The 26,555-nt window shown below is 39.3% G+C and overlaps 1 protein-coding gene across 4 annotated transcripts in view; it reads right to left on the bottom strand.

Annotated features, from left to right (window-relative positions):
• LOC101737860 (serine/threonine-protein kinase D1) overlaps positions 1-26,555 on the bottom strand; it is a 130,476-nt gene that overhangs the window by 26,062 nt on the left and 77,859 nt on the right. For all 4 annotated transcript variants that reach the window (XM_038020231.2, XM_038020236.2, XM_038020232.2 and 1 more), the window contains 3 exons: positions 5,563-5,700; positions 4,924-5,068; positions 4,343-4,486 (listed from right to left, as the gene is read on the bottom strand). In XM_038020231.2, the coding sequence (XP_037876159.1) occupies positions 4,343-4,486; positions 4,924-5,068; positions 5,563-5,685 (412 nt within the window). In that variant the 5' untranslated portion in view covers positions 5,686-5,700. The remainder of the gene's footprint in view (positions 1-4,342; positions 4,487-4,923; positions 5,069-5,562; positions 5,701-26,555) is intronic.

Genomic DNA, 26,555 nt, shown 5'->3' with positions numbered 1-26,555 from the left:
TTCAACATGGGCGTACCGGACAGTCTCGTGCTCATCATACGGGACTTCTTGTCTAACCGCTCTTTTCGATATCGAGTAGAGGGAACCCGCTCCTCCCCGCGACCACTCACGGCTGGAGTCCCGCAAGGCTCCGTTCTTTCTCCGCTCCTATTTAGTTTATTTGTCAATGATATTCCCCGGTCGCCGCCGACCCAGCTAGCCTTATTCGCTGACGACACAACCGTTTACTACTCAAGTAGAAACAAGTCCCTAATCGCGAGTAAGCTCCAGAGTGCAGCGTTAACCCTCGGACAGTGGTTCCGAAAATGGCGCATAGACATCAACCCAGCGAAAAGCACAGCAGTGTTATTTCAAAGGGGAAACTCTCCGCTTATTTCCTCCCGCATTAGGAGGAGAAATATCACACCCCCGATCACCCTCTTCGGCCAACCTATACCCTGGACCAGGAAGGTCAAGTACCTGGGAGTCACCCTGGATGCATCCATGACATTCCGCCCGCATATAAAAATAGTCCGTGACCGTGCCGCATTTATTCTCGGTAGACTCTATCCCATGATCTGTAAGCGGAGTAAAATGTCCCTTCGGAACAAGGTGACACTTTACAAAACTTGCATAAGGCCCGTCATGACTTACGCGAGTGTGGTGTTCGCTCACGCGGCCCGCACACACATAGACACCCTCCAATCCCTACAATCCCGCTTTTGCAGGTTAGCCGTCGGGGCTCCGTGGTTCGTGAGGAACGTCGACCTACACGACGACCTGGGCCTCGAATCGATCCGCAAACACATGAAGTCAGTGTCGGAACGTTACTTCGATAAGGCTATGCGTCATGATAATCGCCTTATCGTAGCCGCCGCTGACTACTCCCCGAATCCTGATCATGCAGGAGTCAGTCACCGTCGACGCCCTAGACACGTCCTTACGGATCCATCAGATCCAATAACCTTTGCATTAGACGCCTTCAGCTCTAACACTAGGAGCAGGCTTAGGGACCCCGGTAACCGTACTCGTCGAACTCGACAAAGAGTTCGCCGTGCAACCTAACCCATTCATCAGCCCGCTGAGTTTCTCGCCGGATCTTCTCAGCGGGTCGCGATTCCGATCCGGTAGTAGATTCATTCGCGAAGCAGCTACTCTTGAGCTGTTAGGTCTCCTTCGGAGGCGCTCGGGTAGCTGTTAGCAAATTCCACCCCTCCTGGCTGAGCCTTTGCTCGCCCACCTGTCCTGGTGAAGCTGGAAAGGCCTCCGGGCCACCAGTAATCTTTCAATCATAAAAAAAAAAAAAAAAGTTTAAAAAACGTGGTGTGCACAAGCCCTAAAACTCTACGAAATAAATGACACCCGAAAAGCGACACTAAAAAGAGACAAACATATACAACTATAGAACTTAGTCTGCGAGTGAACGAGACGGAAATACTTTTCACACGTTTCACTTTTACCGCATGTGAGCTGCCTACGTGTTTATTTTTTGTATTATGTGAAAAAAAGACCTAACAGCCGGTCTGGTGTTAAGTGATTGCCGGAAACCATAGATATTGCAACGTGAATGACGCCACTCATCTTGAGACATGAGGTTGAACTATTCGCGTTGACAAACTGGAGACCGCGTGTTCCATTATTACTTTGCTATTGACATTGCGTCGTCCACCGATGTGACAAGTAAAACGATTATAAGTGGCCTTGTGTTTTCGTTCGCACTCCCTCAGCCCGCGCGTCGTATTTTGTCTGCACGTCAGGAAAATACTGTCCATGGACGACAGATGGCACTGTAATCGCTTCAAAAAACTGACGTGTTTCTTTATGATCACCACAACATGACCTACGTTCAATGGTGTCAAATAAAAACTAACTTCAGAAGTTAACGAAATCCGAGATCTTGGCGTGATAGTTGACAGTCAACTTAAATTCACCTCGCACATTAACAAGTCTGTCACAAAAGCAGCTCAAATGCTCGGATTTTTGAAACGTAACTCGGGCGGATTTAGGCGTCAGCGCACCAAAATCTTGCTTTACCAAACATTGGTGCGCAGTCATCTTGAGTTCGCCAGCGTTGTATGGAATCCGTATTATGCCGTGCATTCGCAACGCGTTGAGAGCATTCAAAGAGCGTTCACTAGGCATTTAGCTTATAATTCTAGCGGTTTTTCGCACAGAAATCCTTACAAAGAGCGCCTAATTAGGTTTCGAATGTGTTCTCTTCGTGAACGGAGACTTTTATTGGACATGTCCTTCTTCCACAAAGTCGTAAGCGGTCAATATCAGTGCAGCTACTTTCTAGAGAACATGCCTTTAAGGGTTCCTCGTACCTATCCTCGCGGGAAACTCAAATATATTTTCTACACCCCACCTGTAAAATCTAATTTGGGACGGCAGGCACCTCTCCGTAGAATAATTGATGAGTATCATTCCCTTATCACAGTGATGCCCGATCTTGATGTGTTCCACGACAAGTTGCGTGTATTTAAGGACAGAATAGGAAAAGAGAGGAAAAGGGACCTTAACTTTAACTTTAATCGTTGATCATTTCTTGTTCTATAACTGACTTGTTGTTACTTGACATTATATTAACATTTCTTCTTTTCTTCTTTTCGATATGACATGACATTTTTAGACATTTTTATTAATATTTCAACAAATAGTACTGTTTTTTTTTTTTTTATTATTATTATTATTATTATTATTGTATTCCATTTTCGAGCCGATGAATTGCCAATGCTATGTACGCCATTGTTGTCACATGCATCAGGCCATAAATTAAATATTTTAAATTTATTTTCAATGTTAGATGTTTGTGATGTGGCAGTACTTATTTAAATAAATAAATAAATAAACTTCAATTCCTTTTGAGTTAATACTAGCAATCAGTTTGAATGTGTTTGGCACACTGAAGTAGGAAACCTATGGAAATGAAACGTCAACAAAAAATTAGTGCCACTGTGACGTCATCTGGCCACAAAACATGGCGGTTTTAGTGCTGTCCAGAAGATTTTAATGTTAGTAGGTTTTATCGATAAACGTTCTTGGCTTATTTTATTTTAAATATTGTTGAGTATGAATGTATTTGTAGAATTTATAATTTAATAGGAATTAAGTATATTGTTATGTGCAAAGATGATGTGATTTAGATATTATGTGAAATCTAAGACGAGTTCGTGCTTCAAATTTTCCAAGTAAACGATATGACGATTTTTAAAATTTGCTACACTGATTTTATAAAGTTGTCGTTTGCCGCAAAACATAAAGATATGGCATAGTACAGTGCCATCAGCCCATTTCTAGCATGCTGAATGTTATCGTATTTTGAGTACGTGTTTTTCTTAGACTATTACAATCTATTTTAATTGTTTTGCTGACTCTAAAGTTCGTAACACACTACCGCAGTGCACCTCAAGGAAGGTGCACCGCACCATTTGAATCACTCTCACTTGAGAGTGATTAAAATTTTAAACTTATCAAGGGACCGCCTGATAAAAAAAAACACCTACAGAACATTTATTCGTTAATGAAATTACAAACGTCATTCCTTGTGACTTCCTCTCTAAAATAATAAATATTTAACGAATTTACAATAGTGTTTTACTCACTGCGGAATGAAACTATTTTATTTAAATAGTTCCGAAGAGATTTTGTCGGTAGCCTTTTTCCCGAAATATCTAAACAGAATGTCTAAATATGTTTTGATGACATATTTTAAAGAGGTATTTATGATTAGTGTCATGATGAATAGATTCCGACCGAAAAATGGTGTCCGATATTTCGGATTCAAATATATTATTAAGTGTATAATCTATGTTTCGGATGAGGGCTCCATAATGAATTTAAATATATATAGATAATAGTTTTGGGGCATCGACCTTCTTAAGATCCTATAAAATATGTTTCAATTATTATTTTTGTATGTTTTAAGCATGATAAAATTAGAAATTTTATATAAGCAATCATATTAAATCGATATCAAAGTCAATAAATAATGTACAACCCAAAACAGACGGCCGAACTGACGTGACAATGACATTTGGCGCGCTAAACATGGCGGATTTTCGGCCTCATTAGACGGAGACGGAGACATTTACGTATATTCATGTTTCATTTTATGTACGCACTGAAATACTGTTATGTTGTTTTCCTGCGAGTTAAAGTGCTGAGTAAGAACGAGATAGATATATGTTTATGTGTGTGCCTTGAAAATGGGTGCTATTTATATAAGCAATTGTATGTATAGAACAATATGTCGTGTCCCTACTATATAGGTCTATGGTTTGGCAGGCCATAAGCAAATCTTTCTTGTCGAATAAGTGTCGTTTAAGCCGGTGCCCGGGACGGACATATGTGTACAACGCACCTTCACACTTGAGTCCTTGTCGCACGAGACCGAAGAGCATCTCCCCGCAGAAGTCGCAGAAGGTCGGCGCCTTGTACGAGTGCACGGCGAGCGTGTGGGGCCGCATCAGTGGCAAACTCTCCGTGCCGACGTCGCATATTAGCGCTGACAAAATACACATCAATATATCGAGTTTCTAATTTACAACAGTTACTTTTATTTAGAGAACAAGATAATCCCCGTGCTAGTACTAAGATTTTCTCATCATCCATTCATAGCAAGCATAGAGTCTCCTGTGCTGCTGGTGTACCAGACGTCCATCCGTGACTTTAGCCACTCACATGCCTGTTTACCTTCAAAAGTCCAAAACAATATTCAAGACCAGATACTGCTGTTGTTAGGAAATTCCCAACTAAATGATTTCCAATTTGTTTATTGCATTTAAATCCGTGGGTTTTTCCGTTTTGTTTTTGTAAACTTTTTTAATAGTGATTACTGTCATATCTAGGTAATTAAAATCGTTATCAAGAGTCTCTGAACACCTCTCGCTGACGTAAGACCTCACAGTTAAGTTTTAAGACGTTACAATTAGTTCTACTCACGGTTAGCTGTGAGCACGATCTCCACGAGGGTCTCGTCCACGACGTCTGTCCCGGAGTTGAGGAGTTGGAGAACGTTGGGCGAACAGTAGTCATGTCTGAACAACAGGATCCGATCCGCTAGACGATTCAGACCATTGTCCGGGATCTGAATTAGATAGAATGGGTCTCAATGATTGACGATAGCTAGGTAGGTAGGTTTTAGGTGGCTAAATAAGGTGAGATTATTGGGGAGTAAAGGGACGATATCTCAATTTCCTGCTCATGTATTTTTTAACTGCTTAAATTGGTGGATGAGCTTACGGTCCCCTGGTGTTAACTGGTTACCGAAGCCCATAGACACCTACAACATAGCGGCTGCCCTACCCTTCGAACCGAAACGCATTACTGCTTCATAGCAGATATAGACAGGGTGGTGGTATCAAACCGTGCGAACCCACAACATGCCCGACCATCATTAGCTATATACACCTCTTACAGTTCTCTAGAAATAGGATTTATAAGAAAGAAGATTTATCCCGATCTATTGTTTATAACCACGGCAGAATCGTGTCCGAATGAATGGGCAACATAAATGGCATGAAGACAGAAGACCAGGCGTCGAGCTCAAGTGGCTAGGAGGCGGTGAATGAGATAGAATACCTTTTCGTGGACGAATTTGACTGCTAGCTCCTTGAGGTGTGCCAGCGTGAGGAGATGCGCTGGCGCCGAGACCGCGTCCCGGAGCACTCCCAGCTGGAACATGAACGTCACCTCGTCCTCCATCGCGTCTCCAGCCGCCTGAAATAATTATCATTAGCCGTGAGTACTTCAAGACCGGAATACAGTTCTAATTGCTTTCCTACATCTAGTTTGTACATCATGATGATCTTTGTTCTTACATCTGTTTGAGATGGTACCATCAGCTCGTTTTTACCATCGCACCGCCTGCCACCGGAGTAGAGTTCATCCATACAACCTGGAGCCACTACGTTCATCTACAGTGCGTTTCCAGAGATATTTTATGCCACGTACCACCCTGCTTTGGAATGAGCTCCCTTCCACGATGTTTCCCGAGCATTATGACAAGTCCTTCTTCAAACGAAGCTTGTGGAGAGTATTAAACGGTAGGCAGCGGCTTGGCTCTGTCCCTGGCATTGCTGACGTCCATGAACGATGGTGACCACTCAGCGTCAGGTGGGCATATACAGCAATAATAATAATAAAACTTATCATGCAATAAATAAACATAAGAGATTTATTATTTATCCGTTTATATGTATGTTTTATATCGTAGAATACTTTATTGTGTACAAGGCGTACACGCACGCAGCGCTCTCGATAACGATGCTAGGTGATGCTTGTATTGGTAATGCATAAAATGATCCCACTAAATAGATCATTTCACGGAATATGAACTTATTAAATCACCTTGTACTTCTGCTTAATTTGTTTAAAGTCCCAAGGTGGGACAGAGATCTCCTTACACCCTGTACCTATGTGTAGATACGGGCAACACTGGGTATTAAGTCTGAGTGTTAAAGTTGATCAAATCAAAGAGGGGTTTTTCCTTAAATCTACAAAATTTGGGAGGCAGCGGCTTGGCTCTGCCCCTGGCATTGCTGACTACCATGAGCGACGGTGACCACTTACCATCAGGTGGGCCGTATGCTCGTCTGCCTACAAAGGCAATAAAAAAAAAATAAAAAAAAATCGAAAAATAGAATATTTGTGGGGACTATGTAATGAAAAACTGACTAATTAATGTATTCCACATACATAACATATGTTTATACAAATGTTTCATTGCTAACCTTATCGATCTAAACACCTTTATGGTCAACTTTCGATGGATATCACTGAGGTGCCTTGTATGCTTTTACTTATTGATAAAGTGATTAAGGTTCATTTTGGAATAAAATATCGAAGATGTTTCCGGATTGAGAAAGGCTTTATTGAGTTGGAGAGAACGAATTTTGCTGGCGAGTACCGGAGTGTTTGGCCTTATGACTTAGTCTGGGACGAACAGACGCTTCATGCCGCTAGAGATCCAGTAAGCACCATTGAATAAGCACAAACATTTTGACATCACACTACAAACGAGTAACCGCTTTATTTATTACTAGCGACCAGCCCTGGCTTCGCTTCGGAAACTGTAATTTATTATTGATTTCTCGACTATTTACCTAATGAATGTTATTATACATATAAAACTTCCTCTTCAATCAATCTATCTATTAAAGAAACCGCATCAAAATCCGCTGCGTAGTTTTAAAGATTTAAGCATACATAGGGATAGACAGATATAGGCACAGAGAAAGCGACTTTGTTTTATACTATGTAGTGAAACCGCAAATAGCGCGATTTTCATTTTGTTTAAGGTGGTTTAAATATGTCCAGGAGCTCCACTGCTCACCCCTGTCGTTCACAGATAAACATAAGACGAAATGTATTTTGGTTTATTTGCCACTGTACAAATCCTTATCGTCCGATTACGCAGACGACCACCCTTGGTCGGCAGAAACCGGTTTTTATCTGTTGCATTGGATTTTCCTTAAGCTACTATCTTTGCCAAAAAGTACCCGAAGCTGTTATCAGCCGAAAACATTTATTGAACGTTTGGGTAAAAGTAATCGAACAGGTTAAATAGCAATTGCGCAATTTCGTATGTCTAGGTCACCGAATGATATCGGTTTGTCTTTTATATTAGCATTCATTTGAAAAACTTGATTTCGTTAACGGACTTATGATGACAATAACCGTAGTCACTGACGCTTAATATTCTTAATTATCTTTTGTTTTGATATCGACACTAATGTCAACAGTTAAACAAAAAAGGTACTGAACTATTATGGGTTGTTTACTTTACGAGGGGTACCATAACCGGGAAAAAACGTCCGTAACGTAAGATTTTTGTTATTTATGTATAGTCTTAGTATGCTGGCTATACAGTGTCTAATGTATAGTCTACGTGATGACGGTTATTATTATTATTCATATAAATAGCTGTTTCTTTGTATATTATTATTATAATATATTTTTTATAAATCATTGTGCATAAAATAAAGTTGATAGCTTTGTAAAGTAGGTTTTTTTATCAATAAAAAAATCACAATAAAAATTTATACCAGAATAATTATTTTCTTTATACCTCGAACAGAACTTAAAATTAATATTTTTATAATAAGGAACGTTGTTCCTATCCGGTGTCCTATGACACCACACATCTTTTTTAATGTATAGGTAATTTAATTTAAGTTCCGAATACGGTTTTGAGAAGCATAAATTGTAATTTATTTAAATCATACAACAATCACAGTTAAATCCAGGTTTCGAATCACAACGATACTAAAGAAGTTTTCACTTCAAAAAAAAACAAAAAACTATTAATATTAGTAACTCTTTCCAGCAGGTACAACACTCGGTTTGCCGTCGATAACATTAATAACTTTCCGATATTATTTATTAACCTATCCATGAACCGTCGCATCGAGGCACGTGGAACCTGAACGATATCGGACGTGTTTACTTCGTCTCCGCAAATAGGGACAGTGAAACGACGCATGCAATATACTACGAAATATTTACAAAACAATTAAGCTCAGGGAACATTGGCTAAACGTTCAAATGTATATTTGTGGTCCAAACTTCAAGACACCTTACTGGTGGTAGGAGCTCTTGTGAGTCCGCGCGGGTAGGTACCACCACCCTGCTTATTTTTGCCGTGAAGCAGTAATGCGTTTCGTTTTGAAGGGTGGGGCAGCCGTTGTAGCTGTGCTTGAGACCTTAGAACTTATATCTCAGGGTGGGTGGCGCATTTGCGTCGTAGATCGCTGTGGGCTCCAGTAACCACTTAACACCAGGTGGGCTATGAGCTAGTCCACCCATCTAAGCTATAAAAAATAAAAAACACCCACTACAGCTACAAGTCGTTCTATAGGCAGCAATATCTGCAGTCACACATCACTTTACAAACACATTTTTATATATCTTTGACGTAGACGACTGAACGAGCTGATGGACCAGTTGTTGTAAAGTGGGTATGGAAGTTGCGATCAACGAACAACGAACGAAGTCAACAAGGGCATAAGCCGCTCAATACCTTTACACCGGGCATCTTATTCTTTAGTCCACGATTTCTGTATTTTCCTAGATCCCTAGATTCCCATTAATATTTTGAAATTAGATATCGAATTGAAAAAAAGAGCCGACTTCGCCACGACCCTAAGTTTGGTCTTTGCATATAATAACAACCAGCTTTTGCCCGCGTCTTCATCCGCATGGAATAGTTACTTTGGCATAACTCTAAATTTTACCCGCGATTTCATTTACGTAGAAAGTGAAAATATTTTTGAATAATAGAATGTTAAGGAGCTATTTAAGGTACCAAAATCACGCTTTTTAACCGACTTCAAAAGAGGAGGCTATCAATTCGACCACCATTTTTTATTTATGTATGTTCACCGATTTCTCGAGAATGCTTGAATCGATTCTGAACATTCTCTTTTCTATTTTTCGTTCGAAAGGGTAAACTTCCCGAATTGTCCTGTAATCATCAAGATCTGATGATGGGATCCAGCGTCCTACCTTACTGCTGATAAGCATTTACGCGTTTCGACTTTGAGAATAGCACACCCGCTATATTATAAACATGGCCTCGGGTCCTGCGGCGGTCTTGACACGGCGCCTGTCCTTATCTCCACTCCTGCCACTTAATGCCAATAGTTATTTTGAGACAGTGTTTATTGTAATGCATGTCCTTATGCGAATTGCGTCGCGGTACGTTCGTTATCAATACATAAATAAATTGATTATTGAAAATATTTACGACGCTATAATTAGCCGTGACCGATAGTGGAGATGGCCGGGCGCCATGGAGTCGTAGACGTCATTGAAGACGCGGTGCTCAAGATATTGAGAGAACATTGCTCTGATGTTAAGTGATTACCGGAGTACGTAGTCGTTTCGAAGTCGTCGTGGCCTAAAGGATAAGACGTCCGGTGCACTCGTGTTGAAGCGATGCACCGGTGTTCGAATCTCAGGCGGGTACCAATTTTTCTAATGAAATACGTACGATTGACTTCCACGGTGAAGGAATAACATAGTGTAATAAAAATAAAACCCGCAAAATTATCATTTGCGTAATTACTGATGGTAGGACCTTTTGAAGGGTGGGGCAGCCGTTGTACTGTAAAAATGGAGACCTTAGAAATCATATCTCGAGGTAGGTGGCAGAATTTACGTCCCATGATCTGTAAGCGGAGTAAAATGTCCCTTCGGAACAAGGTGACACTTTACAAAACTTGCACAAGGCCCGTCATGACTTACGCGAGTGTGGTGTTCGCTCACGCGGCCCGCACTCACATAGACACCCTCCAATCCCTACAATCCCGCTTTCGTAGGTTAGCCGTCGGGGCTCCGTGGTTCGTGAGGAACGTCGACCTACACGACGACCTGGGCCTCGAACCGATCCGCAAATACATGAAGTTAGTGTCGGAACGTTACTTCGATAAGGCTATGCGTCATGAAAATCGCCTTATCGTTGCCGCCGCTGACTACTCCCCGAATCCTGATCACGCAGGAGCAAGTCACCGTCGTCGCCCTAGACACGTCCTTACGGATCCATCAGATCCAATAACTCTTGCATTACATACCTTCAGCTCTAACACTAGGAGCAAGCTGAGGAACCCCGGTAACCGTACTCGTCGAACTCGAGAAAGAGGTCGACGTGCAACCTAACCCATGCATCAGCCCGCTGAGTTTCTCGCCGGATCTTCTCAGCGGGTCGCGATTCCGATCCGGTAGTAGATTCATTCGCGAAGCAATTGCTCTTGAGTTGTTAGGTCTCCTTCGGAGGCGCTCGGGTAGTTGTTAGCAAATCCCACTCCTCCTGGCTGAGCTTTTGCTCGCCCACCTGTCCTAGTGGAGCTGGAAAGGCCTCCGGGCCACCAGTAATCTTTCAATCATAAAAAAAAAAGAATTTACCTTGTAGATGTCTATAGGCTCCGGTAACCACTTAACACCAGGTGAACCGTGAGCTCGTCCACCCATCTGATCAATAAAATAAAAAAGAGCTTGTTATCTATTATTCGTTTCGTTCTTTAACCACTTCTGTTTAAAATACTAATCTTTAACCGGGTTTCTCGTACCGTTATCTTTTATGCTATTTATCTATCACGTTACGTTCTCGAGACTAGGAATGAAGAAGGTGGCCGCTTAACATCAAGGGGACTGTGAGAGCTTCTGCTTCTGCTCACTCTGTACAGTTTTTTAATCTTTATATATATATTTCTTCTGTGCGTGTGTTTGTCATTGAACTCCTCCTAAACGGCTGGACCGATGGACCGATTTCAATGATTTTTTCTATGCGTTTGCTGAATGGTTTAGATTCACAAATCAGCGCGGCAGATGGCACTGCAATCGGTATCTAGATTATTTATCTTTCCTAGAAATAATTTATATGGCAAAATAAACGTTTGCCGGGCCAGCTAGTGTAACTGTAAAAAACAAAAGTCGAATTGTGTAGGTACACGCTATTGTTGTTTTCGATTTGTCGTCGTACATTTCTGTGGCCTCATTCAGTCGGTTGGCGGCGTTTCGTTACACAAAGATTTAGTTTCAAATGATATTCCGCTAAAGGATTACCGTGTCATTGACCCGTCAGTATTTTTATGGTTTCCATGTCTAGACAGTACAGAGACTATCTCAAAACTCTTTTAGTAGTAGTAGTAGCCTATCGTGTTACCGGATTTGTTTTTCTTAGGTTACGTTCCTCTATTGAGTCTATAAATTCGTTCAGAAATATCGAAAATAAAAAAACTTTAAAACTCTAGGGAGTATTTTCAAGTGTCGAAAAAGATGCTATTACCGGTGGTTTTTTTTTTTTTGGTCAGGAGGAAATCGCCGGACTTCCGCCCTTTTCTTGGGCGGGGTATGTCAGAGTCGAACTGACTAAAACCTCCTGTCGCTCAACAACCAACGTCCAAACCTCGCATGAGACAGAACTCAGGCAAGGCAAAGGGGGGAAAGTGAAGCGTTTAGTGCGGAGCACATCTCTTCCGTCACCCTCCCCCTATTACTGGTGATAGGACCTCTTGTGAGTCCGCACGTGTAGGTACCACCACCACCCTGCCTATTTCTGCCGTGAAACAGTAATGTGATTCGGTTTGAAGAGTGGGGCAGCCGTTGTAACTATAGTTGAGACCATAGAATTTATATCTCAAGGTGGGAGGCGCATTTACGTTGTAGTTGTCTACAGGCTCCAGTAACCACAAACACCAGGTGGGTGTTAAGTGGTTACTGGAGCCCATAGACAGCTGCCTGTCGCTTTTCTATTATATAATTTTAGAGACACTTATCTACAAGAATACATCATAATCATGATAGGAAAGTTCCAAAACGAACCATGTCAAAATTACTCGTACTAATGTTATTGAGAGATCTTTATGGAGATAAATTACTCGTGGTTTATCCATTTGTAATTTACTAGAGGTCCCGCAGTAGTCGAAATTCGACTATAATTAATTGGAATTGTAAGTTTGTACACTATTAAGATTATATTTTATACTTCTATAGTCACAACTTTCGCCAAGACTACACTATAAAAAATATTAATAAAGACAAACAATATTTAATTTATTCTAAATTTGACAACAGACGTCAAGAACAAAAGCTTGACAATAAATAGTATGCATGCGTGTGTGCGTCAAATATATGGTACGTAGTGTGTGTAATGTTTTCTTTATCGATTTAATGTATCTTTTATGCATTATTTTAAAAAAAATATTAGCATTGTGCACTCCTTCTCTATATTCTCTATAAGTGTGGAAAATTTCAAACTCCTCCGTCCGCGCAATTTTCGTAAAAAGGGATACAAAGTTTTTGCTTCACGTATTAATATATAATTTATTAATACTGGGTGCTCGGAACAATCATTAGAAATTCATATTTACCTTTTTTTATTCGTTGTTACTGTGCGGGATAAATATTTCCCACTTAGCGTCACTACGATAATTATTATCTAAGTAAATTATTGCAGGTTTTTTTATTTATTTAAATTGATAGTGCGTTGGTAATAATTAATGCAGCATAATTCTTATCTTAATGAATTTCAGACTTGTTGCTTTTTGGAACGGTGATGTTGATGTATATGTAAACTGTGATGGGAATATATCGGTATCTCTCTCGCACGTTGGGACCTTAAAAGGTGAAAGTCATATGACATAAATCGATATATACATATTTTTTTATTGCTTATATGGGTGGACGAGTTCACAGCCCACCTGGTGTTAAGTGTTTACATCATTTGACTTCAATGACTATCTTAGAATATGTCGCAGTTTTAAACTAACATCGCAGCAAAATAATGATCAGGCGCGTAATAATGATGTACAGGGCGCCGCCCAAAGTAACTATTCCACGCGGACAAAGTTGCGGGCAAAATCTAGTGTACATATACGCAGATACATATTACGATCCGCGATGCTATATATACATATATGACTGTGAATACATAGATTGTGGTCTTTAAGTGCGCATTTTCAGTTCAAAATATATTTGTAATAATAATATAATGTATTGTGCTCCAATTTGCGCGCGTGTTGTGTGGCAATGACCCATACGCGCTCATGGCCCGCCGATAGCAATCTTGCGAGCGCCAGATTGTGGATCAGTACGTCAAGCACGAAAATCTATCGAATCCGTAATGTAAATGTATCGACTTCTCGTTACGAAAACGGTTCATTACATTAGATGATAGCCAACCAGCCTTCGAGATTAACGTTAGCGTATGGAAAAACAATTTTCTTACTCTCGATTACGAGTATAAGTTTCAAGTTTGTAGGCAGCGGCTTGGCTCTGTCCCTGGCATTGCTGAAGTCCATGGGCGACGGTAACCACTCACCATCAGGTGGGCCGTGCGCTCGTCTGCCTACAAGGGCAATAAAAAAAAGTTTCGAGAACGTGACTATTCGACTGCAAAACGAAAGTAAGTAAATTAATTCGTGCTTTTTTTTTATTGCTTAGTTGGGTGGACGAGCTCACAGCCCACCTGGTGTTAAGTGCTTACTGGAGCCCATGGACATCTACAACGTAAATGCGCCACCCACTTTGAGATATAAGTTCTAAGATCTCAGTATAGTTACAACGGCTGTCCCACCCTTCAAACCGAAACGCATTACTGCTTCACGGCAGAAATAGGCAAGGCGGTGGTACCTACCTGCGCGGACTCTCAAGAGGTCCTACCACCAGTAAAATTGGTATATTTTCGATTTCGTATATTTTCAGCGTTGCCGTAAGCCAGTAGTGTACGCTTATTTGTTCTTAACACGCGATGTTGTCTTTCCAGCGGACGAGGGCAACACAGGACCGGTCGTTAAGACAAGCTTTAAGCCTGCACATGACTAAGTATAATTACAGCCGAGCTTGTAACCCTCCCTTGACAGACATTCAATTACATTATTACGAATCGCAATCCGGTATCCATCAATGGGAGTGTGCAGTTTTATGCCTACTCTTTTATTGTACTATGTGCTGATTATCAGAGTTCATCTATAGACATTTCGCGCACGTGTTCCGGTGCAATGAACTCTGAGCGTCAGTTTAACATGATAATAGCATCGGGAGACGTACATATGTTTTGCGATTGTTTGAGTCATTGAGCAAAGCTCAGGAGCGGACTCAGGTTACATTTTGGGGGGGTAAATTTTTTAAAATAAATTAATAATTTTTTGTTTAATTTCTCTTATCATAGTTGATAATCTAATCATCTTGTTCTTCGCTCCTATTGCAAGGGTTATTTACGATCTATCGGTATCAACAATATATTGTTCATCTCTGTAATTAATATGTGAGTCAAAGCATTCTAGAGCCCCGGACAGCGGCTTCAGGCTAAGACTCTCGTGTGATATCAGGGTCGGAAACAAAAATACGAGAAAAGGAAGAGTACCCAGAGCTTGACCACCAAAATACAACGTCGAAACTAATTACGAGAAAAAAACGGGTCTGGACCCGCCGTCATTGGTCAACGTCATCAACCGCAAATTATAATTTTGCGGGTCTGATTTTTATTACACGATGTTATTTCTTCACCGTGGAAGTCAATCGAGAACATTGACGGTTGAAGTCGTCGTGGCCTAACGGATAAGACGTCCGGTGCATTCGTATAGTGCGATGCACCGGTGTTCGAATCCCGCAGGCGGGTACCAATTTTTCTAATGAAATACGTACTTAACAAATGTTCACGATTTACTTCCACAGTGAAGGAATGACATCGTGTAGTAAAACTCAAACCTGCAAAATTATAATTTGCGTAATTACTGGTGGTAGGACCTCTTGTGAGTCCACACGGGTAAGTACCACCACCCCGCCTATTTCTGCCGTGAAGCAGCAATGCGTTTTGGTCTGAAGGGTGGGGTAGCCGTTGTAATTATACTGAGACCTTAGAACTTATATCTCAAGGGCTCCAGTGACCACTTAACACCAGGTGGGCTGTGAGATCGTCCACCCATATAAGCAATAAAAATAAAAGTTTTTATTTAATCTATTTACTGCATATTGTGACAACTATACTGATATGAATGTCAGCGCAAGTCAATAAAGAATATGAAATATGACTTGAAGGTGTCCCTTGACACGACTGACTCGTGGCCTCCCTCGCGGCCCTGGCTGGCGACACGTGGAAGGGCTGATAGGCGTTCAGGCCACAGGCATGACCTAACCTTAATCGACAATGCACGCTCGTACAATAATATACTGCGCTTGACAACTCCACCCAAACAAATGTGTTTTATTGCCTACTTGTGATGCTGATGCTATATTGTTGGGACAGGCTGGGTCTAGTTGTACAATAATCGAAAGTCATTATATTTGGTCACAAAGCGCTGTGAGTTTTTTGCGTAAACGCGTCTAGCGATGTAGGCTGTTGCAACTGGACCGGTGCCATAGAGTCAGTTCAATGAAAGCGAAATGGTGGTGATGACACCTTGCAGTTACATGGCCAGGTACAAGATAACAGACGGGGCACGTACCGCGTACGTGGCTTTGCACATGTATGCATGTTGTCTCTGTATAGATCGACAGAATTAACTGTATGCATATCTCTCGACATCAGAACCACAGGTTCGCTTTAATGATTTTTTTTAAATAATGAATATCTCGCCTTATGATTTTAATGTCGAATTCTTGCGCTAAATTTTAGATATGATCATTCAAAGTTGATATGTACGATTTTGTATGCGGAATAAGAAAGGAAACAAAAATCTACGCGTCCCCTCAGACACTGAGTTACTCGCCGGATCTTCTCAGCGGGTCGCGATTCCGATTTGGTGGTAGATTAAGCGAAGCACTGCTCTTCATAGGGCTAGTGTTAATTACCAAGTTAGAGCCACCTGAGCCCACCTACTCGCTCGGTTATGCTGACAAAATGCCTCGAGGTTACCAGCATAGGTTACCGGGAAAAAAAAGAAATAGACATTTACGCGCACCATGAATAGTCCCATTACTGTTGAATGCAGACGAGCATACCGCTCTAGGTTACGGGATACCGACGCCCACGTTGAGACATGAGGTCGTTGTCCCGGTTGTACTGTATGCACGACTGATTCTCAACTACAACAAGGAAGATAATGGTGCCCATCCCTAAGTTCTCGGCTGACACTTAATACATAAATATTTTAACATACACATATGTATGTGATTTATGACTTGTTTTTGTATAAGTTCCAACTGGGAATGGGGACAGGAGCGCGTGCAGAATGGCCTTAACCATGGGTTCAATGATAATAAGCGTTCCTTGATGCTTAACATTGATCTTGTATGCGTTATCTATTCAATAACAAATATTTAGGTCAAGTTTTTGGTTTCGGGTCCCTGTGTAATAACGATAACGATTATCAAAGAACGCGTGAGTATTATGTAACCACACCGTGACCTAACGTACCACGATTCAATTCTGCAGTGGAAACCAATTTCTCTGAGTATTTATACGAACGGGTAGGTACAAACATCCTGCATCTTGGTGCCGCTGTACAGCCATGCGTTTCAGTTTGGGTCGACCGTTGTGCAATACAATAATTAAAAACCTGTCGACCTCATCTTCCAGGGTGGGGGCGATGGTTAGTGAGTACCTTTAGTCATCTATGCAATAAAAGAAAAAAAAAAGTCGACAGGTTGCAGACGAGCGCATCTGATGAGAAGTAGAAACGGTAAATTTGTGGTCTCTGGAAATGCTCACACTTTTTTTCCCCCTACCTATGCTGATAGCCTTGAGGCTATTTCAGCTTCACCCTAGCGTGTAGGTGAGCTAACGGGGCTCAAACCGGAGTGTTGCTAACACTGGCCCAGTAAGAGCAGTTCTTCGCAGAATCTACCACCGTATCGGAAACGCGACCCACTGAGAAGATCCGGCGAGTAACTCAGTGGGCTGTGTCTATGGGATACGTAGACAAATTCCAGAGCAGTATGTGAAGCCCGCCTCCGCAGTGCCCCTTGAACCCTCCGGACATCACGCTTCTAAGCGTTGATCTCTTTGATCGTCCTTTCACGAATAACTTTAAACGAATTAAAACTGAATCAAGAGTATATATAGCCAATAAATAGGTCGGGAGGTTTTCACACCTTAAGCCTTGTTCTAATATGTAATGTCTGTCGAGTCTCGGGTTTGACCTCCTTCGTAAACAAACCTATCGCCGATAAATCTGATTACATTGTTCATTAATCTCAATATTATTGTTATTGTTTACATACTGTAAATGCTTTAGATATTAACTGTAATTTGAAGGAAAATTGTTACACAATGTTTCGTGTCTTGGATTAAAAAACCGTATGCTTTGCGGGATAGTGACGAGGCTCGCCGGCTCGCAGGATATAAGATCACATTTATATTAGCTCTCCAAAAGCGACTGTGTCCCCACTTTTTTCCCTTCCTATGCTGATAGCCTTGGGAGGCTATTATCAGGGGTTACCCTAGCGTGTAGGCGAGCTCTCGGGGCTTAAACTAGGTGTTGCTAACACTGGCCCTAGCAGTGCTTCGCAGAATCAACCACCGGATCGGAAACGCGACCCACTGAGAAGATCTGGCCAGAAACTAAGTGTCTCCACGGAGGCTTTCGATAAATACAAAATTCCCCATCGCACGACACTGAAATGAATTTCTCAAGTCTCAAGTGTCTCTTAACGAACACCTACACCGATGTTTATTGTTTCAGATCCAATGACATGTGTGTGATCTGCGTCATTAAAATGAGTCTTTATCACAAACCAAAAGTCCATCGGTTCAAAATGGTTACCTAAACTGGGTCGTGAATACTTGACCTTGATGTAGTGGAATCTTAACTTGATTTAATAATGTTTTTTAATTTTTTATTCTGCTCGTACGAATTGTTTATGTGTTATAATAACAATAGTGGGAGTGGTCATTGAAATAAGAATATCACTGGGTCATTAGAGATTCACCAGGATGTGTAGTGACTAAAATGTTAACGAAACAGAAATAAACGGGTTATGTACTTTAGCCTTTCCAATTCTTTAGAGTTCCCTAGCCAGACGGTAGATACTGAGTTTTTTATTTCAGTCCTCTCTATTATAAGCATCCTATTTACTAAATAACGATTGCTATTACATATATGATATTGTATTCTATTGTAGGGTATTCTGTGCCTCTTTCGGTATTATGTATAAATATTTTTGGAGGTTCTTCACTAAATCAATCAATCCTTATTGAATCCCTATCTGTCGCTATGGGTCTTAGCGCAAGGCACGTACGTCTGTAATTAATTACATTGTTTTAATGTAAAGCTGCCTTGTATATTTTGCTCAGTGTCCCTCGGCCTGTTATAATTAGCATTGCATATTTGGCATCAGGAGATAAGAGCGGTTCCGTGTGACGACCGGGGGTCAGAGCGACCTATCAGCTGTTATGCAAGCTCCACTATCGATCCCGACCCGGGCGGGTTAACACGCGTCGCACACATATGTACAGTGCAATGTTTGCCCGTTCATCACACGACAGCGTGAAATAGCATTAATACCTGTTATTTTAATTGGACAGATAATGTTGAAGATGGCATCCGACCTGCTCATTTTGATGTATGCTGCTAACATGGTTTCTGCTTTTAGTGCAGCCGTTGTTTTCATGCAGTATTGACTTGTCGAATACGGCTTTTTTTTTGTAGATCGGAGGATTTGAGTTCGCAAATCGTCTTCAGACATTTATTCAGAGCTGTGAACTCTCGCTCTCAATGTATAGTTACAATTTTAGAACGACGAACCACAGACACTCGACTGACATGACGGTTTGCAAAATTAACAATAGTCAATACGACTTAAGCAACTAACTGGTTACGGAGATTTGTAGCGTAGCTTATATTTAACATATTAGGTATTTGCTTAAGTCTGATTGATTTTATCGTCTATACTTATTTATGTAAATGGATTTCCTCATTGTAAAAATAGTTTGGGTCGTTGCGACAAAGCTAGACAAACATGGAATTCTGATCAATCATAGACATTATGGGCACTTAGCACGCACTACTTGAAAAAAAAACTGTGAGCAGATTGCAATTTGTTCTTGTTTATATAAAATAATACCGCATTTGCGAGTCTTATACTTGTCAGCGCCGGTTTAGGCTAGAAACTATTTGTATGTTAGGAGTGGGTGATATAAATCGTATATAGATTCAATATCTATATATCGCAGCAATATCGTTGAATCCGATATCGCCCCGCACGAAATCTATATATCGATATCAGCCGATACACGATATTGCTCGATGAGATGCGCATCGCCATATCGTACCGATTCGTGAATCGAAATCTATATTTCGATATCAGCCGATACACGATATTTGCTCGATGTGATGCGCATCGGCATATCGTACCGATTCGTTAATATCAGCAATATTCGTTTGGTTCGTATCGAATCGGCCAGAGTGAGTGAGCGCACGATAGGGATATCATGTGATGAATGAAACAGAAACAGGCATTATCCATACAATTGTAAACCTTATATTTAAGTCCATATGTCTGTAGATTATTCTTAGCGTATCAGCAGGATACAATTAAGGAAAGAAGTTTCAACTTTCAACCCTAACTTGAATGCAATATAGCCTATTTGCATCGTTGAATTTAATTTCACGCGCTTTGACCTTGAACTAGAATTTTTGGACAAGTGTTTATAAATACTTAAAAGTTTTTTGTGTTTGATTTTTAAAGTACACATTTTTCTATTTTTAGTTGAATCCAAATAATTGAGTTTATTTCATGTGTTTGTATTAAACTTTTGAAATCTACACTCTTTTGGTATATTTTGTAATTTTAAATTAAGACACAAAATACTAAAAACTGAAAATAATGTAGCCAATCCTAAGCCTGGTAAAAGCATGAAGGAAAGTTTTTTTGATATTTTTATTTTCATGTTCTTTTTATTACTTTAAGATCATATTATAAATTGATATCAGAAAACCAACCGTATAACGTTGACTTAAATCTATATCTACTACGATATTATATCAGCGTATCGTTTCAAATCTCAAATATCATGAATCGAGAAAATCTACTAGCATCCATCAAATCAAATCAAATCAAATCAAAAAAGTTTTATTCAACATAAATGAAAGTACATACTTGTTGAACGTCAAAAGAATTACCGCCAATTCACAAGAATTAGCCTCCGTCCTGATAAGAATTGGCAAGAAACTCAGCGGGCATGTTTTTTTTTTTTTTTTTTTAAATATTAGATTTTTATTTTTATTTTAAATATTTTTTTTTTTTAAATATTCATATTACAATAAGTAATTATAACATAACAATTTTACAATATTGAAATTCCCGGAGCGAGCAACTCATTCCCACTTTGTGCAATCTTCTAGATAATCATTGACTTTATAGTAAGCTTTATTGCACAGATGTTCTTTAATAGTTTTCTTAAACCTATGTATATGTAGGTTCTGAACATCTTGTGGGATTTTGTTGTACAGGCGCACAGACAAACACCCGAATGAATTTCGTATCTTATGTAACCTACTCATCGGCACAACAAGCTTGTGTTTGTTCCTAGTATTTCTATTATGTATGTCCGACATCTTAGGAAACTCCTCAATATGTTTACGAACATACATCAAATTTTCAAAGATGTACTGGGATGGCATAGTGAGAACTTTAATTTCTTTAAATTTTTCCCTCAGGGATTCCCCTGAGTGCATGTTATAAATAGCACGTATAGCTCTTTTCTGCAGAATAAATATCATTTCTACATCGGCCGCATTGCCCCATAGCAAAATGCCATAGGACATGACACTGTGGAAGTAACTAAAGTAAACTAAACGAGCCGTGTCCGCATTTGTTAACATTCTAATTTTTTTTACTGCGTATGCTGCAGAGCTAAGCTTACTCGCCAATTTATGAATATGAGGTCCCCACTGCAGTTTGGTGTCCACTGTTATACCAAGAAATACGGTTGACTCAACAAGCTCCAATGATTCCTCAGAAACAATTACATTACTATCTACTTGTCTCACATTTAAAGATGATTTAATACATTTTAAAGTAAATTTAATACATTTCGTTTTCTTACTATTCAATAATAGGTTATTGATACGGAACCAATGAACCACACACGAAATCGCATCATTCACTTCGTCATAGACTTGTAATTGTCGTTTAATTTTAAATAATAAAGATGTATCATCTGCGAATAATACGACCTCGTGTCGGGACTCAATAAAACTAGGCAAATCGTTTATATATATTAGAAATAAAAAAGGACCCAAAATGGAACCCTGAGGTACACCCATTTTCAACGTGGTGCCTGAACATCTATTTCCTTTCACATCTACTGTTTGTATCCTTCCTGATAAATAGGAAGTAATAAGTTCCAATGCACCATCCCTAATACCATAGTGATGTAGTTTCCTCACCAATGTTTCATGTTCAACACAGTCAAATGCTTTGGATAAGTCACAAAAAATTCCAAGACAATCATGCGATTCCTCCCAAGATTGAAATATATTTTTGATTAGATAAGCACCTGCATCAGTTGTAGAGCGACCCCTTGTAAACCCGAATTGTTTATTATGAAGCAGGTTATTTGAATTGAAATGTTCTAAAAGTTGTGTCAAAATAATTTTTTCAAAGATTTTACTCAACGTAGGGAGTACTGAAATAGGTCTATAGTTAGAGGGGTCATCAGTACTACCAGATTTAAAAAGAGGAATCACTTTACTATGTTTCATTAAGTCAGTATCATCATCAATATATAGATTCAGAAAATATATAGATTCAATATCCGATATTGATCCTCGATATATAGATACGATTCGATACGCGGCAAAACCGATATAACCCACTCCTATTGTATGTCCCTCTTGGACGAGGCAAACCGGACCAGAGCTTAAGTATAAAGTAAAACTTTTGGGATTTATTTATGTTAAGAGAGAAGAGAAGAGATAACTAACAGATTTTATCAATTTAACGAATTTCTAAAACATAACTAATTCTATTTTGAGTTTAAGATCAGATTAAACCAAAAAGATATTAGGTATCTGTCGAACGAGTTTCAATAAATTTCGAAAAAAATATTTGCAATAGTTATTTAGGGTTGTGTAACCGATAAACAAAACCGGAACTATAAAACATCGTGATTTCTATTTGTCTTTTATTAACTTCGACGAGCGTTCGAGCTTGCGGTCCACTGACGGCATCACCTTCATGCGGGACGGAAAATTCAAGTCTCTGTTCAGTGAAACAGCAGCCCTGCTCTTGGAACGCATGTTTCGCGGGTGGCGCCCGACAGATGTGCGCCGTACACTTGTCTTCATCAAGTAAAAACTAGTTACCTTGACGCTACACGCGCACGGTCACATGAAAAAACGACATAAGCGTATTTGATTGACGTAGTAAGTGATGCTTTTTCCGTTCACGTTAAGTTTCAGCTTCGGAAATACACAAATTCCGAAAATACAAATAATGAGAAAGGGAAATCATCTTTTTTTTTATTGCTTAGATGGGTGGACGAGATCACAGCCCAACTGGTGTTAAGTGGTTACTGGAGCCCATAGACATCCGCAACGTAAATGCGCCACCTACCTATAAGATATAAGTTCTAAGGTTTCAAGTATAGTTACGACGGCTGCCCCATCCTTCAAACCGAAACGCATTACTACTTCACAGCAGAAATAGGCAGGGTGATCCGCGCGGACTCAAAAGAGGTAAATGAAAAATGAAAATCTGGTAAATGAATAGTACGTACATTGTGCACCAAAGGAGAAAAGTAGGACATTTCCTCCCGCGTGTAAAATTGGCAAGCACGCGGGATGAGATGTCCTACTTTTTTCCCGCGGTGCACATACTATTTTTTCTCCTACCAGGCCGAAAGTTCGTGGAGTACGGAGGCGGGGGGTCCAGGGGCGAAGCCCTGGCAGGGGGGGGGGGGGGGGCGGATAAAATATATGTCTATCAGTCATCGCAGTCGAATGAATATAAACTTTGAATTTGTTACCTAGAACGTCAAATCCGGTTGCAGAATCTTTCAGTCCGTGTTTTCCGATGCGCATTTAGCTGTTCGTAAAACGTGATAATAAATACTAAATTATAAAAATTAGGCAGATCGATAAGACAAATGTTGCGATGACACAAAATATTTTTGCGATACGAAAGTGTTATATTACTAGGTTACGATTATCGGGCGCGAATTTCATACGAAGCGTGACATGTGTATTTTTGCCGTTCTAGTTATACAGTTAGCAGTTGTGGATTCAGTTGAAATATTGCATTGAAATCCTCCTCTTCGTTCTCTACAATTCCAGTTGTTTAACATAATGTGGCGGGTGGCCATCACAGAACACAAGATATTTGACAGATGCCTGAATCTCGCTTATGACATTTTCAAGATAAGCTTGCGTATGAGGCTTCGATCAATAATACTACTAGATTCGCGATTAGCGCTTCAAAAGCGGCCCGAAAAATAAGACCACAAATAAATTTGTGGTCTTATTTCAAATTAGTATGGTCCAATCATAGCCAACACTAAGACGTCAAAACGCTGCACTGCGCGTTCAAAAACTGAGTAAAAAACCACCGTAACACCAAGGTTTTAGAAGGAATATCTTTTTTTGGTAAATTTATATTATTAAGTGTTTTTCATAAAATAATAAACACAATTATATTGTAAATAAAACACAATTTACGAATATTGTAATTGTTTGGCCAATGTTTGCAACAAGGCACCAACTATTGTAACAAACATCACCTATTCTTGGACAGGGAATGCATAGAGTAGTTTTGTTATTTTATAATGTTATTTTTGTTTGTAGATTTCCTAGTAGCCCCTTGTCGCTGTGCACAATGGATATAATATATTGTCGCGAAAGAAAGAGGAGAAGAAATATAGAACTCTTATAAAAATTCTAGAATTGTTCAATGGTGGTTTAATGTTTTATTTTAAGCGTATATGCTGAAAAGGATTTGTTTTCTGGGGGAAACGAATACAGCCATAAAATAAGCCTAAATTAAACTGATTATAAAAAAATTCATTGATATAAGATTACATTATATTTGTAAAAAAGAAACCGCTCATATAAAAATGACTTCTAAAAGACAGCTTTATAACAAACTGAATCTGTTTAAAGTTAATTAAACCTACATTATTGTTTTAATAACTTCTGTATAAAGAATACGTGGAAAACATGTTTCGTGTTTCCTTTCATATTTTTTTTACTTTATTCAATTTTATTTTTTATCACCTATTTGTTGTAATAGCGGCAATGTAAAATATTATCTACTACTTTTTTGAATCGGTCAAAAATAGTTGCGACCATACAAAACAAACCTAAAACAAATATGTATATTCTGCAACTCTATGTCTTTCAATACTTACTGTGTTCTGAGCATTGAAATGTAATACCAAGAACTACATCTAGTTCCACAATACAATAAGCACGAAATTTTAAACAAATATTTTTAACCTTATAAATTAGGCTTTAAGTATCATTTTAGAATAAATATTTTTGTACTGATGACTTTTTATGTTCAAGTGACATTTTAAATTTATTCCATAATATTCTTTTTCTGACGAAAGGACCTAAATACATATATTTTGCAATGGTAATTAAACTTTATGTTTAATTATTAAGGTTTATAATAAACTGAAGTCGTTAACATTATTAAACTTTTTTCTAAGAAATGAAGATGTTTTCGTGTCTGCAAACGTGGCCACTGGAGCGTCTTATTTTTGTTCCTGATCCGTAATCTAGTACTATTATTGATCGAAGGTATGAGGCCTATAAAATAAAAGGCAGCTAAACGCCATAATGTCGTAAAATGTAGGTATTAACAATGGCTCTATCTTGTTTAGTTAGTTGGACACGCTTTAGTGTTTTCATGTTATAACAAATGCAGCTAGATCAGATAGAGAATTCAGTTTAAAAATTTTATTTTTACTCTGTATTAAGTACTAATAAACGAAGTTTTATCATTTAAAATTCAGATTATTAGTAATATTCTCATTCTTTATAAATCTGCTTTAAAATAAAGAATATCTTAACTATCTGAACAAAATTATTTCAGTTTCTCAAACCGGGAGTGTTGCTAATACTGGCCCTAGTAAGAGCAGTACTTCGATGGATCGGGAGGATCCGTAACGACGTGTTTAGGGCCGATTTTTGTAGTTTACTTGAATATTTGACAAACTTGGAATTAGCTGCCTTTGATTTTATATATATACAAGTTCCGAACAACAAGATTCGGACTAGACCTGTGTCGGTCAATAGTTTTCCATGACCCGGGTCGATCGTGACCCATTCGTATAGTGATCGGGTTATAATGATTCAATCATTTCAATCATTTCGGTCACAGTTCGTATGTATCTATTTAATATAAATGACCGAAGGATTGCGTGATCGATCTCGTTCTCACGTTAGAACGAGACACCGATGCAATGATTTATTGATTCATTCATTTTTAAAATTAAAATCCACTCCCGCGATTGACAAGTCGCGTGCGACCCGAAAGATCCCGCGCAATCCGGTTTATTTTGGATACAATCATACAACGCACAACAAACAACAAGATACAAAAGAGTCCACTGCGTGAAAAGGATTGTATGTATGTACTTAAACGAAAGAGATGGAAGATATTTTAATAGTTACGTCATTGCGTGATTGAATGCACGAAATAATCGATTAATTAAGCAACAAGTTACGGTAATGTTCCACAAATAAAGTCCAATTTCGTTTGTGATGTCACCTGGTGATCGAATCTCTGGAAGACCGAATCTTTCAAACACCGACGACTCGTTCACACACGTATGGGTCGAGATCAGATCCAAAATATTCTGGCAATCGCGATCGACACAAGACTAATTCGGACCATCGGTCTACTGAGCAATATCATCCGCTCTGTGGAAGATCTTCCCTTCGTCGTTATTTCCAAAATATAACAGTTTCTCTATCATAATTTAGGTACTGAACGGTAAGTCATCACCAAAAAGATATTTGTCACTTATAATATTAAATTTAAGAATTTCTTTCTATCTTTCTTTTTTACATTTATTTATTGAAACAAATAAATGTAAATAATTCAGAGGTGCATCCATATGAATACATTGCCCTACTGATCTTTATTATCTTCGATATTGTTTTGTTTTGACAACAGTGTCGCAAAAA

Source organism: Bombyx mori, chromosome 25 (assembly GCF_030269925.1).
Source record: "Bombyx mori chromosome 25, ASM3026992v2".
NCBI classification, from domain to species: Eukaryota; Metazoa; Arthropoda; class Insecta; order Lepidoptera; family Bombycidae; genus Bombyx; species Bombyx mori.
This window is presented reverse-complemented; position numbering and strand designations above follow the sequence as displayed.